Here is a 17,683-nt window from a genome sequence, read left to right on the forward strand (position 1 = left end):
GACCCTGGACCCAACTTTCCACATCACAGAGAGATGAGCACATAGTTCCAAAGCCTAGACGTGGTGGGAAGGCTCATGCTCAGTCTGGGATGGGAGTCAGGAGTGCTTGCACATGCAATGGAATTGAAACCTCCACTCAGCTTCCAATTCTCTGTGTGCATGCTGTCCCAGAGGGAAGCAGCAGTGAATCTGAGGCTTCAGACTCTCTTCCACACCGGAAATTGTGGACAGCATATCCCAGGGACCTATTGCTTATGTTGGCTTGTCCATTAACTAGCACTCAGACATATGCCAGCTCTACAATTCTGGGGGCCCAGCGTAAAACAAAAACATAGGGCTCTTTGTTCAAAAAGCAGGAGTAACCTACTGTTCAAGCACTAAAATCTAAAACCTTTATCTCTCTTCAATAATTTCTTTCTCTTGTGATTTTTTAAAATTTGCTATTTAATGTTGGTTGAGGTAAAGAAAAACTAGGATTGTAAGCAGGCTATGGAAATCACAAGGCACACATCACAAAAGCTGCATGTTAATGAGGTGAGGAGTCTGGGTGGCACCCCCTCATCTCACAGGGATCCCCTCTGCACAGGTGCACACCTCACTGTTCCATCCGACTCAAAGACAAAAGCAGAAGAACAACTGGACTGGTTGCTTGCTCATGAAGCCAATCTAATCTTAGTGAAGACAATCTGGGACTGCTGGAGCAACTATTAAAGAGAATCAGCAGTGAGTGGGAGGATACTCAAGTGGGTTTATGAAACAAGAGACCCAAGAGTTGACCCCTACCTTCATCGTCCTCTCTGCTTATAGGTTGGCTCCCTTTGTAGCTAGCTGATTGGCTAAACTCCTCCAAGGAATCAAGATTCTCAGGGCTCACACAAAGGCTCTGCCAGTTTCACAGTCTACATTCTCCCTACCTCCCTCCAAAATTCTGGCGGCTCAGTCTCCACCACCACATGAGCCTTACTTACCTCCAATGCTTCTGGGAGGAAACCGCAGAATAAGAATGGAGAAGACCTTCTGCAAAGCACAGTGGGCTTGCACCCCAGGCTCCTCTCTTGTCCAAGAACTCCTGCGTGCACTGGCTTTGGACACAAACATTTAGATAAAGCATAAAACTCCACTCACCTTTCCTTCCTGAGTTACCCTGGTTCAAGGGCTTGTCGGTGACTGAACCTTGGATGAGAGAGGAAACAAAAACACAGCCATTTAGAATGAATCGTGGTTGGTTTCTTTCAAAGAGTTGGCAGAGCCTGAGGTTATGAGCATATGGTCATGTATATATGTATTGTATACACACTGGGGGATATTATATACAAAGTTAGTACATACATCCATGCCGAGTGGGGTTTGTTTAACATCAATGTCACTGATAACCCAGCACTGTTGAGACGAACTGTGATTTCCAAGTTCCTTAGCAATGGTCTGGACCAGATTTTTTTTTCAAAATTCTACATCTACATAACTCCCTTGTTGAACATTCCAATATCTTCCCCTCGCCTCCACTGCCCCATATCCCCCCTCTTCTCACCAAGTCCATGTTCTGAGCCATGTCCAGTCAGCAGGGCCAACTGAAAAGAAACCCCCTCTTACTGCAAATGCAATGATTGACGTCCCTTGGTCAGGGCAGGAAATCGGCGATTTTCCATCTACATTAAGTAGAAAATTGTTGGCCCAATTGTACTGAATGGGCAAAAACAGTCTGAGGCATGGAAACAATTTTCTAGACACAGCCTGTTCCTCAAGAAGTGAGCAGCATGTGTGTTTGGCCAAACATTTGCCCTGCAAATACTGGGATGCCATGTGTACCCCGTCCTCCGGGCCTGACCCTGTGGCACCTGTCTTCCCCATGAATCTCAGCATCACACAAGCAGGGCAAAGTCAGTTCATCCACAGAAGGGCACCTGCAGAGGGTCCACCAACAAAATAAAAGGAGGAACCATATTTTCCCAATCCATGTCACACCTTGTCTCCATCTACTACCGGTTCTGTGAGAATTCAATTATATTACCCTGCATGGCTTGTTTCTAGTGCATTTGTTTGCTTTAAATGAAACTTTCCAGGTCATTTGTAAGGAGGGCTAATTCCTGCCCCTCCTCACTCCAACCCCAATTAAGGTTTCCAGTTTCCATGTAAACTACAAATAAAGTAAACTTCCCTTTGTGACCAGCAAATTGGGTTTCCTGATGGAGATTCTTACTGCCCTTTCAACTTACTTTTCCTTTCTCATAGCTTAATTTCATTAAGAAAGGAAAAAGTTACCGTAGCAAGACTGCTAGATTTCAGAATTTCCCCATAAGATTTAGCATCATGTTTTATACTTGATTTGCACTTAAAATTAAAAATAAGTAAGTAAGCAAAATCTTAAGACACACAGATATGGAGAAATACAGGGGCTGAGCCACGGCGGCTACAGGGAGCAGTTTGAGAGTCCCTAACCCTCCGAGTGTAAGTGTGGAGCTTGTGTAAATCCGTAATTCATAATCTGGAGAATCTGACCTGAAACCAACACTTCTCTGTGCTTATGAAGCTGGCAATAGAAAGGGGTTAATTTTTGCTATGGACTAACCCATTGGGTCACTAGAGCAGTGATTTCCTACTTGTCTTGTCATCTGCAAAGTGTCATCAAATAAGGACTTCAGGTCTACTCTAGACCTGCTGGATCAGAATAGAGAAGGAGGATGGATCTTCAGCCTAAGGGGCTTCCCAATTCCCCAGGCACTGTTGATGCTCAGGCAGATGTAAAGGCTGCTGCTACAAAAGCTGTCCATGTGTCTATGTAACACTGTGAAAGGGCTGCACACAGGCTACCACCCTCCTTTCCTGTACCCAGGACAGACATCACTAATTGATCACTACAACCTTCAATGCTGAACTCCCAGGTGGTCTCAAAATCCATCTCAGTAAAGTGCTTCAAGGGTCAGTAGCAATGAATCAGCAGACAAGCTGAAGACGTGTCTGTCATCCCAGCTCCAGAGGTGATGGCCAATACTTAGGCAAAGAGCATCAAACCAGAAATCTACACTCAGAAGTAATAAATACCTGTACACAGGCATATACTGATCCTCATCACCCAGCTGACTACTGGGCAGGTGTGTCAGGGTCCAACCTGACCTGAGAATGGGCTTAAAACCACCAATAACCTTTCAGAGGTGCCCCCGAAAGATGCAGGAGACCATGCAGGACCATTCTTCCCGCCCTCTCTACAGTACCTGAACATACAGGAGTTTTGTTCTGCACAGATGAGCCACTGATGGGCTTCCCATCCGGGGTGACACACCAGCAGTAGCCTGTGTAAGTGTGGCACTGCACCTGTTCAGGGAATTGGGACGAGAAGAGAACCATAAGTCTTGGGGTCAATATCAAGAGTCATGTCCCACCTCTGTCCAAGCATGGGCATGCTGCCCATACAGTGCAGGAAGAATTCCGTCCATATCTCACCCCTACGTCTGTCCCCAGAGTGCTCTCTCAGGTGGACCCATCAGCCGACAGCACCAAGGACATGTTAGCTGCGTGCCTCGCACGCACACCCTTAGCAATTTATTTGCTTCTTTCTTAACGCTGAACATCTGCCACCATCCTGAGAGACGTCCCTTGTGTTTTTCCTGTGATAGTGCCCATTAACATCGGTACTTTTTCCCCAAGTGCTGGTACACACTCTCATCCGATTACTAAAAGTTCCTGATCAGTGAGCTTCATTTGGCAAGTACAAGTTAGAGTATCGGCACTGTAGGTTTGAGACAACACTTCTTTAACAAGTGAAGGCAAACAGTAAGCTTTTCTTCATCTCGTAGCTTTTCCAAGCACCCACTCTTAGGTCAGCCTGCCTAACACTGACCATGTGCCTCTCTGAGACAAGGACATGCATCATGGGGTTCAGGCAAGAGCAGAGTCGCTTGTAGCTGTGAGTGCTACTTCTAGAAGCCCCTCTGCACCACTGTGTGTGTGGTCTTACTCAAGCCTCCATGGTCAGGTGCAGCTATCTTGGAATAGTGAAGGAAAGCAAGGTATTCTGCATCCTTCAGCATAACCCTGCTTCTTCCAATAGCTGTCACCCCACCCACCTCGTCCCACACTACCCCACTCCCCTCTTCCCATCTGCTTCCCCCATGGAGTTCCTGGAAGCACACTGTCCTCCTGACAACCCCTTAATGATTCGCTTTTGGACTCAGGCTAGAGAGTGAACTTGCTGACATGGCGCCCAAGATCCCCCATGTCTGCCCATCTATCTGCAAGGTCATTCTGCTACTCTGTCTCCACGCACACTGGCCACTCCGGCCACAAGGAACCCTTTGAGGCCCCAAGCACACCCTACTTTCCCAGGATTATGAAGCTTTGCTTGCTCCAACTACGCATTTGTCTGGAATGCCATTTCCCAATCTACTCCGAGCCTGCTCTCTGTTCCCAGCCTCCCTCCTTTCCTCAAAGCAGTCCCAGCCTCTCCTGCTTCCCCTTGCTCCTTCCTCTGATCCTTCACACAGCCAGGATCCCTCAGCTTCAGAACCCTTGTCACAGGGAGCTCAGGCTGTGGATTTGTGTTGTCCACGTGCCCTGCTCTAGACAGTGACCTCAAGAGCTGACACTAGTTACTTCTAGATTCCCAGCATCTAGTGTAATGCCTAAAATTTATTACAGGTAATTGATGAGTTGAGTAAAGGCATGAGTTATCATAGCTCTTCCATCCTGGGTCTCTATCAATTCCAAAAGTGCAGCATAGGTTTCAACAGTCCCACCACATTAAATGGAGATCTCAGTGACAAGATATGTGCCAACTGTGAAGATATTAAGGTACAGGAAAATGTGTCTCTTAGAATCAAGGACATATCGGAATGGAGGCTTGACAGGGATAACAGAAATTGAGCAGTGAGATACAGAAGGGAACAGAGTGAAAAAGAGATCTGACAGCCTGGGGGAAATCCAGAAGTTATCACTAAGGCAGAAAGGTTACAGACAGCCTTCTGTTGGATGGTACCAGACACCTTAATTTCTCCCCCAGATAAGTTGTTTTCCTATGGACCCAGTTGCAGAAACAAGAACAAGAAAAAACAGAGGGTTCCTTCTTCCTACCAGTGGAATGGCTGCTGTAGGAGGGAGGTGCTCACCTCTATGACCTATGCAAGGAGACTGAGCTTGTTGCCTGTACATAGTACCATATTCCACTCCTAAGATCCCATGGTCATGGATGCTGCCCCAGATGCTCCCCCAAGTTCAAGGTCTTGGGCTGGGTCAGTGCTACCTTCTGAGAAAGCCCAATGGTGAAACAGAATGAAATCTAAACAGAACTGGGTTTGAATCCTAGGCCAGCCTGATGCAAACTAGGTATATGACTTGGCTCTTTGACCTCCACCTATAGAATCAGGACACTGATGTCCAACCTGGAGGGCTCTGGTGAGGCAGCCCAGACCTACAGTGGCTGCAGCAGTGACTGCTCTCAGCTGTGTCAGAAACACCTGGCCAGCGTCCCCCTCATGGGCCAGGGCTCCTCTAGGAACCTGCAGAGGCTTGAGTGGGCAATGCTGCTGTAAACTTAGCGTTGACCCCTGCGTGGTCTGTCAGCCCTGCAGGGATTATTTCCTAGGGATGTTTCCTCTTCAGCGGCAGCATCTTCATAGAGTCTGGCTGGCGGCTTTCTCCTCCTTAGCCAACAATCATCTCTGGGGAAATTTGTCCCAGGGACCAGGCAGCCACACTGATTCACTCCCAGGCCCCTTGGCTTCTCTCTCTGTGAAGACTGTGCCCCCTACCCCCAGGATGGTGCCTGAAGCTGTGCCTAGTACTGTACCTCTGGAGCCAGGCACTGCAGTCACGCAGGCTGTAGGGGGGCTGACTTGGAGCCTGCACAGAGCCCAGCTCTGGCTGCTGAGGGGAAAACCAATGCATGAGTAAGAGCCTAAGCCCAAAGCTTTGTTTCAGGGAATATAATCTGACCTCTGGGCTCAGAGGACCCGGGGGCCATATTCGCACTGAGAGTGCCCATTGTATCCCTGCAGGCACTTGGGCACTGCCTCCCAGCCCCCAGCCAGGCCCAGCAGCCCAAACACAGCTCCTTTCTCTCCAGGCTCAAGGAATGACCCTGGCTTCCAAAATCCTCAGGCTGGGAGCTCCTTCCAAGTCCCACAAAACCACGATAGAATGAAGAATGGTGGCCATGTTCCCTGGGCACCTGGGGCACACAGTGATGGGCACATCTGCCCCAGGTGGGTGGCAGGGGAGGAGCAGCTGGCAGCAAAAGGAGCCACCAGCAAGGTCTCAGACCGCAAGAAAAACTGCAGGAGATGGCTGAGCGAAACCCTTTGCTGAAGGATTCCTGAGTGGATTTGTCTGTGATCTTCAATGCCAGGTGGCTTTCAAGGTCTCTTGGGGAGTTTTTACGACATCTTCTTGCAGAACAAGGAAAGTTACATGAGGACAGACTGCAGCCTGCCTTGTTTCACCTCCAGGCTTCCCCACGTAACTCCTTCTGCAGCCTGGGAAAGCGTCTTCATCAGGCCAAGCCTCGACTGTCTGCATCTATGTGAAATGGAAGAGGGTGGACAATGGCACAGTGGTAAAGACAATGACTGGGACACCTGCATCCTATATCAGACCAGGTTTGAGACCCAGCTCCACTGTGATCCCAGCTGCCTGCTACTGCAGACCCAGCGAGGCAGCAGCGGATGGTTCCAGCAGTTGGATCGCTGCCACCCGCACAGGACACCCGGACTGAGTTCAGCCTCATCCCAGCCTGGGCCACGGTGGTCATCTGGGGAGTGAACCAACAGATGGGAGATATCTCTCTCTCTCTCTCTCTCTCTCTCTCTCTCTCTCTCTCTCTGACTTTCAAATAAAGATCAAAGACACTTAAAAATGTTTTTGTAAAAGGACAGATGTTACAACTAATAAAGATAACGGTACCTATCCCGGTGGCAGAGAGATTTAGATTATGTAAATAAAGCAATTAGCTCACAGGGAGAGTGCTCAGTTACCCTTGCCTATGTATTTGTACAATTGTCGTGCTGTTTTGTAGCAAACCATCAGTACACTAAAACAGGCCAGAGCTGCATTATCTGATGAGGAGCAAAGAACATCCTTCTGTGACCAGCTGGGAGGACAGAACGATCTGCAATCCGTAAAACATTTTTAAAGTTTGGATGGAGGAATGCGAAGTTTGTTTTCAAATAGAAATAGTCCTACTACGCTCAAAGGAGAGAAGCAAGGTTTCTTACAGAAAAGCAATGGGGGTGTGAATTCTGTCGAATTCATGGCTGTCATACAACAGTACTTCAAAAAGTTCATGGGAAATAGAATTAAAAGATAAGTTTATTTTTGTGCAAAATTATTTTTGAAATCCATGCATAGAGTGATCTTCTACAAGTTCATGGAAAATGTAGCTTGTGGGAAAATTATGCATGGATTTAAAAAGTGTTTTTGCATTAAAATAAATGTATCTCTCAATTCTATTTCTCCAGGAATGTTTTGAATTGTACCATCAAGATGTAAATTCTACCTGGTTTATCTTCCTCCCCTGCAGATTTGCTATTTCAATCAATAAGTAATACCCTTTTGTTTCCCTGAGAGCCTCAAATTGAGCTCTGGGAAGTTTGGGTCGAGAGGAATGACAAGGCAGTCAGCCATTTCTACTCTTTCTGCACAGTCCTCAAAACTCAGGGTTGTTCCAGCCCCAAGGATACAGATACAAACCATGGAACTTGCTCAATCCCACACTGCAGCACCCTGGGGAGGCAGCAGTGTCCATTGGTGGATCTTCCTTAAGACATAAAAAGTGTTTGCCCATCATTCTAAGTGAGCTTACTCTCTGCTTCCATTGTAACCACCCTGCTGAATACAAATGTATTCCTAAGGGCACTTGGATACTTCAAAGGGTTTGTGGAGGGCCAGGCATTTGTCTTCCACTTGGGATGCCCACACCCCATATCTGGGTGCCTGGGTTCAAGTCCTGCCTCCAGGCCTGATTCCAGCTTCCTGCTTTGCACACCCTGGAAGGCAGCAGGTGATGACTGGAGTACCTGGGTTCCTGTCACCCATGTGGAAGACCCAGACTGAATTCCCAGCTCCTGGTTTTAGCCCAGCCCTTTCTTAGTTGTTGTGGGCACTTGGAGAGTGAACCAGAAGATGGAAGCACTTACTCTCTTTTTCTCTCTCTGTCAACTAACTAAATAATTTTTTTAAGTTCATAGAAAATGGAATTAAATAATAAACATTTATTTATCTGAGAGGCAAAGACATGAGAGAAAGAGTTCCCTTCTGCTAGTCTAGCCCCCGAATGCCTGCAATGGCCAGGGGTGGGCCAGGGCCAGAGCTAGAGCTGGAAATGCGGTTCAGGTCTCCCACATGGGCGGCAAAAGCCTAGTCACTAAGTCATCCCTGCTGCTCCCAGGGTCTGCACTAGCAGGAAGCTGGAATCGGGAGCCGGAACTAGGGATTGTTAGGAAACTGGCGCAGTTTTAGCCAGGTGGCCACATGGCCCAACCTCTGTGGTCAAGCTCCACCCCCATCCTAATGGGATTCGCTGCTCCTGCTTCCCTGCCCGCCCTCAGGCAAAGTTTTAAAAGGGCCTGTTCCTGAACACGTGCTCTCTTGGCTCTCTCTCTTGGGTCCTCTCCTCCTCTCGTCTCTCGTCTCTCTGCTCTATCTTCTCTCCTCACTAGCTCCTCTCCTCTGGCTCTCTCTCTTATACTCTTTCTCTCTCTTTTTCCTTCCCCGCCCCTTCACTCCGGACTGTTGGGTGTTCCCCAATAAACCTTTTCCCTTACTCTGGTGTTCGGTGTGTTTTGCGATGGCTAACATTAATATCTAACAGGGATCAAACCCAAGCATTCCATCCCATATGGGACGCAGTTGGCTTAACCACTAAGCAAAATGCTCACCACCCGAACTTACGCTGTAATCCTGCTTTTCCACGCTCTTTTCCGAAAGGCCCTCGTCCTTTAAAACAGTGTGTTCTCAGATAAGTTTCATCTCTGGCTCACAGAGTTTAACATTTCTGGCAAGAAGTCCTTTATGCAAACAGCCCAGTGTCCAAATGAAGACAAATGTGAAATTATTTTAAGCCTGCTTATCCTCAAGATTAGTCCAACAGTCCGACACCTGGGAGAACATGGGAGGCCAGTGCTCCCGACAGAGGCAGTTGGGTGATGGATGAATAGAGAGGAGCAGACAGAAGATAAGCTCACAGGGAAGCCAGCTGGGGGAGCGAGGGGAGGGCAGCACTGGGAAAAGCAGAGGGACAGAGGGACCCTGCGCTCAGACAACTGTCACCCACGGGGGCTGCACCGCTCACGGAACGACTGCCCGTTACCATGACAACAGCTTCTTGATCCCCACTGAGGGTCTGTGGGTTATCTCATTGGGCCTCAAAGTCATCCCGTGTGCACAGCCTTTAGACAGGCACAGGCAGCAGAAGTTGATTGTTCAAAGGTCACCTCCAAGTGCTCAGATCATTTCAGAACCCACAGAGCTGGAATAAGCCTTAGCGATCACCAGTCTGACCCAGACACCTGACCAATGAGGCTCGGGGACAGAGCTGTGGCAGGGTACCCAGCCCCGGAAATCTCTGATCTAGAAGGGAGAAGGGGAAAGGAAGTGGGCGCCAGCACTGGAGTCCGAGGGAACTGACTGAGGCTCTTTTCGCCTTGTGATTGTCTGGCAAATACAATTCCTTTGGGTGTAAAAATTCTCCTCGACGAGGCTGTAGGAAGAGAGTGACCGGGAGGGCTTTTCTAGCATGGTTTGGACAACAGCATGGTGGCCTCCACCACACCCACTGGCTGGCTTTCCCTTGGTTCTTCTTTTATTCAATTATTTATTTAATTTTTATTTATTTTTTATTTGATAGGTAGTTACAGACAGTGAGAGGTCTTCCTTCCGTTGGTTCACTCCCCAAATGGCTACTACGGCCGGCGCTGCACCGATCCGAAGCCAGGAGCCAGGTGCTTCCTCCTGGTCTCCTATGTGGGTGCAGGGGCCCAAGCACTTGAGCCATCCTCCACTGCCCTCCTGGGCCACAGCGGAGAGCTGGACTGGAAGAAGAGCAACCAGGACTAGAATCCGGTGCCCATATCGGATGCTGGTGCCACAGGCGAGGATTAACCAAGTGAGCCATGGCACCGGCCCAATTTTTAATTTTTAAACACTTCTTATTTTCTTTTTACCTGAGAGACAGAGAGAAAGAGACTGAGACAATATCTGCTGGCTCACTCCTCCAAATGTCTTCAACAGCCATGGCTGGGCTAAAACCAAGTCAGGAACCAGGAGCTCAGTCTGGACCTCCCACATGCAGGGTCCCAAGTACTTGAGCCTTCTCACCTGTTGCTTCCCAAGGTGCACACTAGCAGGAAGCTGGAACCAGAAATGGAGGCAGGACTCAAACCCAGACACTGCTATATGGGATGTAGGTGTCCCGAGTCACATCTTAACTGCTACAGCAAATACTCGCCCACCCCCAGCTCTTCTTTAGGGCTTCTCTGGCAGGGGTCAGACCTCCCTTCTCAGAGCAGTCCTTTACTTGATTGCTCTTTTTCTCTCCTTCCTACCAGGCACTCCACTTCCCCAGGATGCCCACAATGAAAACGGTCCCCTACATGGGCCCCCTTTCTTCTCTGTCTCCCAGGAACATGGAGCCGATATCCTCACCATCTTAATGATGCAGTGTTGATGCACTGGTGTTCTCTAGGGCATGAATAGGAGCTACTGGGCACAAAAGTGCTCTCTGGACAACGAGCCCTGGAAATACTGGGTTAAACAAACTCAGAAAACTTCTCTACCTCAGGATTTCTCCCGGCTTTAAATCAATGAATGGTTGAACCCTAAGACAACAGTGCCGTTTTCAGCAATTCCTACACGTATTCATCTAGGGGACTCACCCTTCATTTTTGTGAGCAGAGCACTTGACCTCTTTGTATTCTCTGAAACATGGTTGGGGAGGGAGCACAAGACAGTGAGCTGCAAGCCTTGCTGGTCTCCTTCTTGGCTTGCCCAGTCCTACTTTCTACGGTCCAGATAGCAAGATCCCATTTAGTTCACTGCGTTCAAAACTATTTCCCTCCAACAACAACAACCCCTCTTTTCTTTTTTGCAACATTTTCGCAAGCTGTCAGTGATGGAACAAGCACATACTCCTTTCTTCTTACAGCCATTCTATTACAATATTCACTTTTGATTTGCCTCAGAACTTCAAGGACAATCGGAATCCCCACCAAGGCACAGGGCATTCCTACCCCATGACTTACTCCCACCGCCTTCTAGTTTTCTGTGCCTGCTTTATAAAATAGAAAGCACGAACCATGGGCAAAGGAACAGGCTTGACTGCGTATTTTACACAAGCAAAGAAGTGACCACAGTTATGTACCTGAACATTTGGGAGTGGGAAAAGTTAACTGAAAGCAGAAGGCATGCGGATGTTTCTCCAACTCTCTTTTAGCAGTGAGTGTCTGAGACGTTTTCTCTTTTTAGTCTGCCTGCTGCTCTTAACGTCACTGATCCTATCTCAGAGACAGTGCTGAGACACCACCAAGAAGGTTATTGAGATGAACCGCGACAAGACAAGCAATGCATCCAAAAGAGCATCACATGTAGAATGTGACCCCCCACACACTAATTTCATGTGTTACTCCTCCTTTGCAGGGAGGAGAGAGGCTATAGATTCAATGCACTACTATTCTTGGACATCTTGTTAGACCTAATCTCCTTATGCCAAGTTGAGGGAGCAAAATTTATTGGAGAACCAGGGATTTTCCTTTTATAATATTTACCTCACATTCCAGAATTGAAGAGGGGATCCTGGGAAGAAAAATCATCCTTCAATTTCAAATCCTCCTAATAAATGCAGGGGTCCTTGTTGACTATATTTTTTAGGACTTGATGGTGTAGCATGGCTGTCAACATGACATTAGTTGGAAGTGGTGGGCTAACAACAAGGGGCATCCCTGTTCTCCCTTAGGCTGTTCATGACCACGTCTGAAATCTTGTGTCCAGTTTGGGGAAGTTTGCTTTATAAGAAGGGCCTTGTCAGGGTGGGTTTTGTGGTGCAATGGGTTAAGCTGATACTTGGGACACCCACATCCTATCTTGGAGTGCTAGTTCAAGTCCCAGCTACTTCACTTCTGATCCAGGAAGGACACAAGTAGAGCACCAGGCATCTGGCTTCAGCCTGACCCAGCCTAGCTATTACATTAGGGGAGTGAACCACCAAATGCAAGTTGGTCTCTCTCTCTCTCTTTCTCTCTTTCCCCTTGCCTTTTAAGTAGAAGAAAAGATATTTTTAAAAAAGAGGGTCTTGGAAGGTCAGATTCAGAAGTAAAGAGGCTAGGAGGAGAGGTATAAGCCCTTGTGACATGAGAATGAGTAGGAGATCCAAGTATTTTTGCCAGGGAAAAACAAATATTTGTTGGTAAAGAATAAGAATTCCAGGGCTGGCATTGTGACACAGTGAGTAAAGCCACCACCTGCAACACTGGCATCCCACATGGGTGCCAGTTCGTGTTCTGGCTGCTCCACTTCCCATCTAGCTCCCTGCTAATGGCCTGAGAAAAGCAGCAGAAGATGGCCCAAGTAGTTGGGCTCCTGCCACACACACAGGAGACCCGGAAGAAGCTCATGGCTCCTGGCTTCAGCCTGGCTCAGTACAGGCTGTTGCAGCCATCTGGGGAGTGACCCAGCAGATGGAAGTTCTCTTTCTACCTCTCTGTGTGAAAGGCAGCCTACAGCAAGGCAGAGAGAGAGAGAGAGAGATGTCTTCCATCCGCTGGTTCACTCCCTAGATGGCTGCAATGGCCGGAGCTGCGCTGATCTGAAGCCAGGAGCTTCTTCTGGGTCTCCCATATGTGTTCAGGGGTCAAGGACTTGGGTCACCTTCTACTGCTTTCCCAGGACATAGCAGAGAGCTGGATCGGAAGTGGAGCAGCCGGGACACCAACTGGCACCCATAAGGGATACTGGCACTGCAGGCGGTAGTTTACCCACTGCACCACAGCGCCGGCCCCAAATCTTTTTTAAAAAATGAGAATTACATGAGGACATAACATTGTCCATCTTCAGATCTTCCTGTAGGAAGTGGGATTTCTGTGGGTTCTGTAAGTCCTATCACTGGAACTGAGGTCATCTGTTGGAAATAATGGGAAGACAGCCTTCAAATCAGTGTGAAAAATGACTTTCCACAAACCCTACCCCAACTGGAGTATGGATTTTGTCACTGTGGGAATTGAGCTCTCTGTCTCTGGTGGCATCAGCAGAGGTGGGGGACCACTGGTTAGAGGTGACAAGCAGCGCCTGAGCCCTGGGATGGAAGGGGGAAGGGGAGAGGAAGGAGAAGATAAGCCAGGCATTTCTGAGGTCGCCCCGGAAGGGCTGCAATTCTCTGAATTTTTGCTATTTAAGAGTAAGGTGGAAATTTATGAACTAGTCCCTGATTATCAGTGTTAGCACCGCTATTCCAAATATATGATGAAGAATATTTTTGTATGTATTTTCCAAAAAAGTATGACCTATACTCCCAACACATGCATAAAGATACTATAAACACCAGAGTGTTGGGACTTCAGGGCCCCAAGGACTTTTATTTTCTTGACTTCTACTCCTGTTCTGTGCCTATAATGACCCAGGCTTAGCAAGCAGCGAGCATGGTGGCTTTTACTCGTTTACTTTTAGTTCCATTTCAGGAACATCCAATAAGAAAGTTCCGCACTTACTCCAAAATGTGAGACCTCTGTCCTTAATGTGTTGTATTATGAGAATTAACAGTAAAACTAGTCTTCAAACAGTACTTTATACTTTGTGTGTCTGTGTGGGTGCAATCTGTTGGAATCTTTACTTAGTACAGAGTTGATCTTCTGTGTATAAAGATAATTAAAAATGAATCTTAAGGAAGAATGGGATGGGGGAGAGAGAGTAGGCAGTGGGATGGTTTGGGGGTGGGAAGGTGGGTATGGGGGGAAGAACTGCTATAATCCAAAAGTTGTACTTACAAAAGTTATATTTATTAAATAAAAGCTTTCTATAAAATTTTTTTTTAAAAAAAAGAAAGTTCCCGATATGCCAGAGCTCTGTTCAAGTCAGAACTGTGAGCGAGCCAGCTGGTGGCAAGACAGAGGTAGCCCTGGGAGGGGATGCCCCTTTTTCCTTTAGGTGTCTGACTTCACTTCCACTTCAGTTCAACTTTCCTGTCTCCCTACCTCCCTCCTTTGTTCCTATCCCCTTCCCTATTTTGATATCAAAACAAAAGCAAAAGCAAAAACAAAAACTCTGATGCCTTCCATTTTGCAGAAAACTCCTGTGACTGCCCTGCAGGTCACCTCCTGGCTTGCTACACGGCCTCACGGTACAGTAGGAATAGCCCTAAACGTGTGTGCATTAATGGCTCTGCCTGGAAGTTTCCTCAATAAGGGTTTGCTGCGAGCCTACTGTGTGCCAGACCACCTCGTAAAATCCTAAAAAGTGTAATTTTCTCCCTCAGAGGTTACCAATTTAACCCCTTTCCTAACGCAGTAGCACCCCCTCTCCACACCCCATGGCTTCCTGGCAGGATGTCCATTTGGTTTCTGCTTGTCCACTTCCTGGGCTAAGAAGTCCTGGGAACAGATGTTTAGCCTAGAGGTTAAGACACCTGCATCCCATATCAAAGAACCTGGGTTCAAATGCTGGCTCTGGCTCCTGACTCCAGCTTCCTGCTAATGCAGACTTCGGGCGGCAGCACTGATGGTTTAAGTAATTGGGTTCCTGCCATCCCCACGGGAGACATGAACTGAGCCTCCATCTCCTGGCTTCAGCCTGGCCCAGCCCAGTTGTTGCATGCATTTGAGGGGTGAACCAGCAGATGACGATCTCTCTCTCTTTCTCTCTCTCCCTCTCCTCTCAAATCAATGTTTTAAAAACTAAAAGGAAGGTAAGTCCCCTTTGTGTCAGACATTCCATCTGTGGACTACTCTACTTGTAAAAATGCCTTCCCTTCTCCGAGTCAGGGTGCTAGTCTTCATGTGGGTCCTCTCTGTGAGCACACAATAAAAGGCTATTGTAGGCCGGCGCCGTGGCTCAATAGGCTAATTCTCCACCTGCGGCGCCGACACACCGGGTTCTAGTCCTCAGTGCACCGGATTCTGTCCCGGTTGCCCCTCTTACAGGCCCGCTCTCTGCTGTGGCCCGGGAGGGTAGTGGAGGATGGCCCAAGTGCTTGGGCCCTGCAACCACATGAGAGACCAGGAGAAGCACCTGGCTCCTGCCATCGGATCAGCGCGATGCACCGGCCGCAGCAGCCATTGGAGGGTGAACCAACAGCAAAGGAAGACCTTTCTCTCTGTCTCTCTCTCTCTCACTGTCCACGCTGCCTGTCCAAAAAAAAAAAAGGCTATTGTCATTCTCAGACACAGGTCTGAAGATGGCTCTCATGGAGCCCTTGGGTCATCGTTTCCATTCATCCTCTGTGTCTTCATTTCCAGACCACACATCTGTGGCTCCACTGAAAATTCCCCTGGTGACAGTCTTCCCTGACTTACTCCTGGGAGTCACCCTTCCAGGTATGCCCTAGGACGGCACAGCACTTTAAAAGATGGTAACCTCCTTGGTAGGGGCTGTGGGAGTGGAGAGTAGGGCCAGGAATTCTGCAGCCAGGCAGTTAAAAAAATAAATAAAAATAAGTGTAGTGAGGATTGAATAACTTAACGTGTGTCAGCCTGAAACACTGTGAGTGCTACATAAGCAAAAAAATGCCATTGTTATGATGATGGTGATTATCTGGCAGAAGCTTCGCATCCCAGAGCCGCTCCCCCTCCACAGCCAGCAGGAAGACCAGAGAAGCAGCTTCCATCTTTCCCTCCCTCCCAAGTGCACGCCCTTGCCGAAGGACAGCTGCAGATACCGCCCAGAGCTTGCTCCTTTCATTTTCATAATAGACAAACTGTAGGGACAGAATCAGCATGGGCTACAGGGAGCTCAGAGGCCCAGCTGGGCGCACCCAGACCCTGCGTGCTTGCTCCAAAGCAGATGACACCAGCCAATCTAGGAGAAGACGTAGAGTGACCATTCAGCACAAGACCAGCCATTGATGAATAGGACAGAGCAGAGGCTGGGGTAGGCAGTCCCCACAGAGCACAATGGAAACACTGTCAGGAGCTCAAAACGTGCTCCATCCACCCTCAACTTACTGCACATGCCTGCAACTGGTGAGCAACCCTGGGCATACCAATGTTCCCACCATGTGCAGAAGATCAGACGAATTCTTCCTACACATGAATGGACTAGGCCCTGCCCCTGCCATCATTTACATAATTAAAATATTACATTTACAGCTGCATAACTTAAATTGCTTACTCATCGCAAATTACATGCCACCTGTATCTCCCGTCAGAAAGGCCAAAGGTAGAGTCCCCCCTCAAGAAGCTGACTGCTGGCTGCCACTCACCAGCTTCCATGTCTTCCTAGCTCTCCATGTGCTGAGAACCTTAGTGGCCACAGAGGACTGACTACCAAGAGAGGAGCCAGCAGAAGCCCAGTGCTCTACATGGACAAGCAGCAACACGTTTCCTCACTATACCTCATGGTTGCTAATTGGAAAAACATTTTTCCCTACTTATAAATTCTAAAGAAATATTAGCCTCTCAAAGATTGAGAGCTCTTAGTGTTATACAAGTCTCTCATCTTTGGTAATTCTGTAGAGCTTCTTACCTCCAATTTGCACTTTTCTCTCTCTGACCTTTCCCTTCCTCTGAAAGTATCAAAGCACAGAGACAGAAACTGTCACATCATCTTGGGCCACAGTCCAGGCGACCTGCTCCTGGGCATTTCTCTTCCTAGATGCACTGCCCTGGTAAGAGGAGCTGGCATCAACCCTACACATGGGTATGGTGCAGCACCCCCTCACTGCTCACTTGGGAAGGGAAAAAGATATTCCAAATTTACTTCAATGTTATGATAATCAAGAGAGGGTGGCACTAGCAAAAGGCTGGACATGTAGATCAATGGGATAGAACTGAGAGTCCAAAATAAGTCATCACATTAATAGTCAACTGATTTTCAACAAAGGTACCAATGATTCAGGAAGGAAGTAGTGCTGAGATAACTGACTATCCACAGGCAAGAGGATGAAGCTGGACCCCTACCTCACACCATGCACAAAAACTAATTCAAAATGGACCAACGACCTAAATGTAAAACTATAAAATTCTCAAAAGCAAACAAACAAAAAACGTGAGAGTAAATCTTTATTACCTTGGATTAAGGAATAGTTTCTTAGGTATGACAAAAAAAGAAAAAGCAATAAAAGAAAGAAATAGATAAGTTAAACCTCAAAATTAAAACTTTGTGTCTCAAAGAACATTATCGAGAAAGTGAAAAGACAAATCATAGGATGGGAGGAAACATTTGTGAATCATCTCTCTGCTAAGACTCATATCTAGAACATATAAAGAGCTGTTACAACTCAATAATAAGGTAGAAAATAACTGAGTTAATAAATGGATGGAGGAGCTGGCGCTGTGGCGTAGCGAGTAAAGCTGCGGGCTGCAGTGCTGCCATCCCGTATGGGTGCAGGTTCTGGTCCCAGCTGCTCCACTTCCTATCCAGCTCTCTGCTAATAGTCTGGGAAAGCAGTAGAAGATAGCCCAAGTCCTTGGGCCCCTGCACCCGTGTAGGAGACCTGGAAAAAGCTCCTGGTTCCTGGCTTCGGATTTGCGCAGCTCTGACCGTTGCGTCCATCTGG

The 17,683-nt window shown here is 47.8% G+C and overlaps 1 protein-coding gene across 3 annotated transcripts in view; it reads right to left on the reverse strand.

Annotated features, from left to right (window-relative positions):
- Positions 1-17,683, reverse strand: part of SMOC1 (SPARC related modular calcium binding 1) — a 173,018-nt gene that overhangs the window by 69,142 nt on the left and 86,193 nt on the right. For all 3 annotated transcript variants that reach the window (XM_062181328.1, XM_062181327.1, XM_062181329.1), the window contains exons 4-5: positions 3,210-3,309; positions 1,126-1,173 (exon numbers count right to left, since the gene is read on the reverse strand). In XM_062181328.1, the coding sequence (XP_062037312.1) occupies positions 1,126-1,173; positions 3,210-3,309 (148 nt within the window). The remainder of the gene's footprint in view (positions 1-1,125; positions 1,174-3,209; positions 3,310-17,683) is intronic.

This window comes from Lepus europaeus, chromosome 22, assembly GCF_033115175.1.
Source record: "Lepus europaeus isolate LE1 chromosome 22, mLepTim1.pri, whole genome shotgun sequence".
In the NCBI taxonomy this organism is placed as follows: Eukaryota; Metazoa; Chordata; class Mammalia; order Lagomorpha; family Leporidae; genus Lepus; species Lepus europaeus.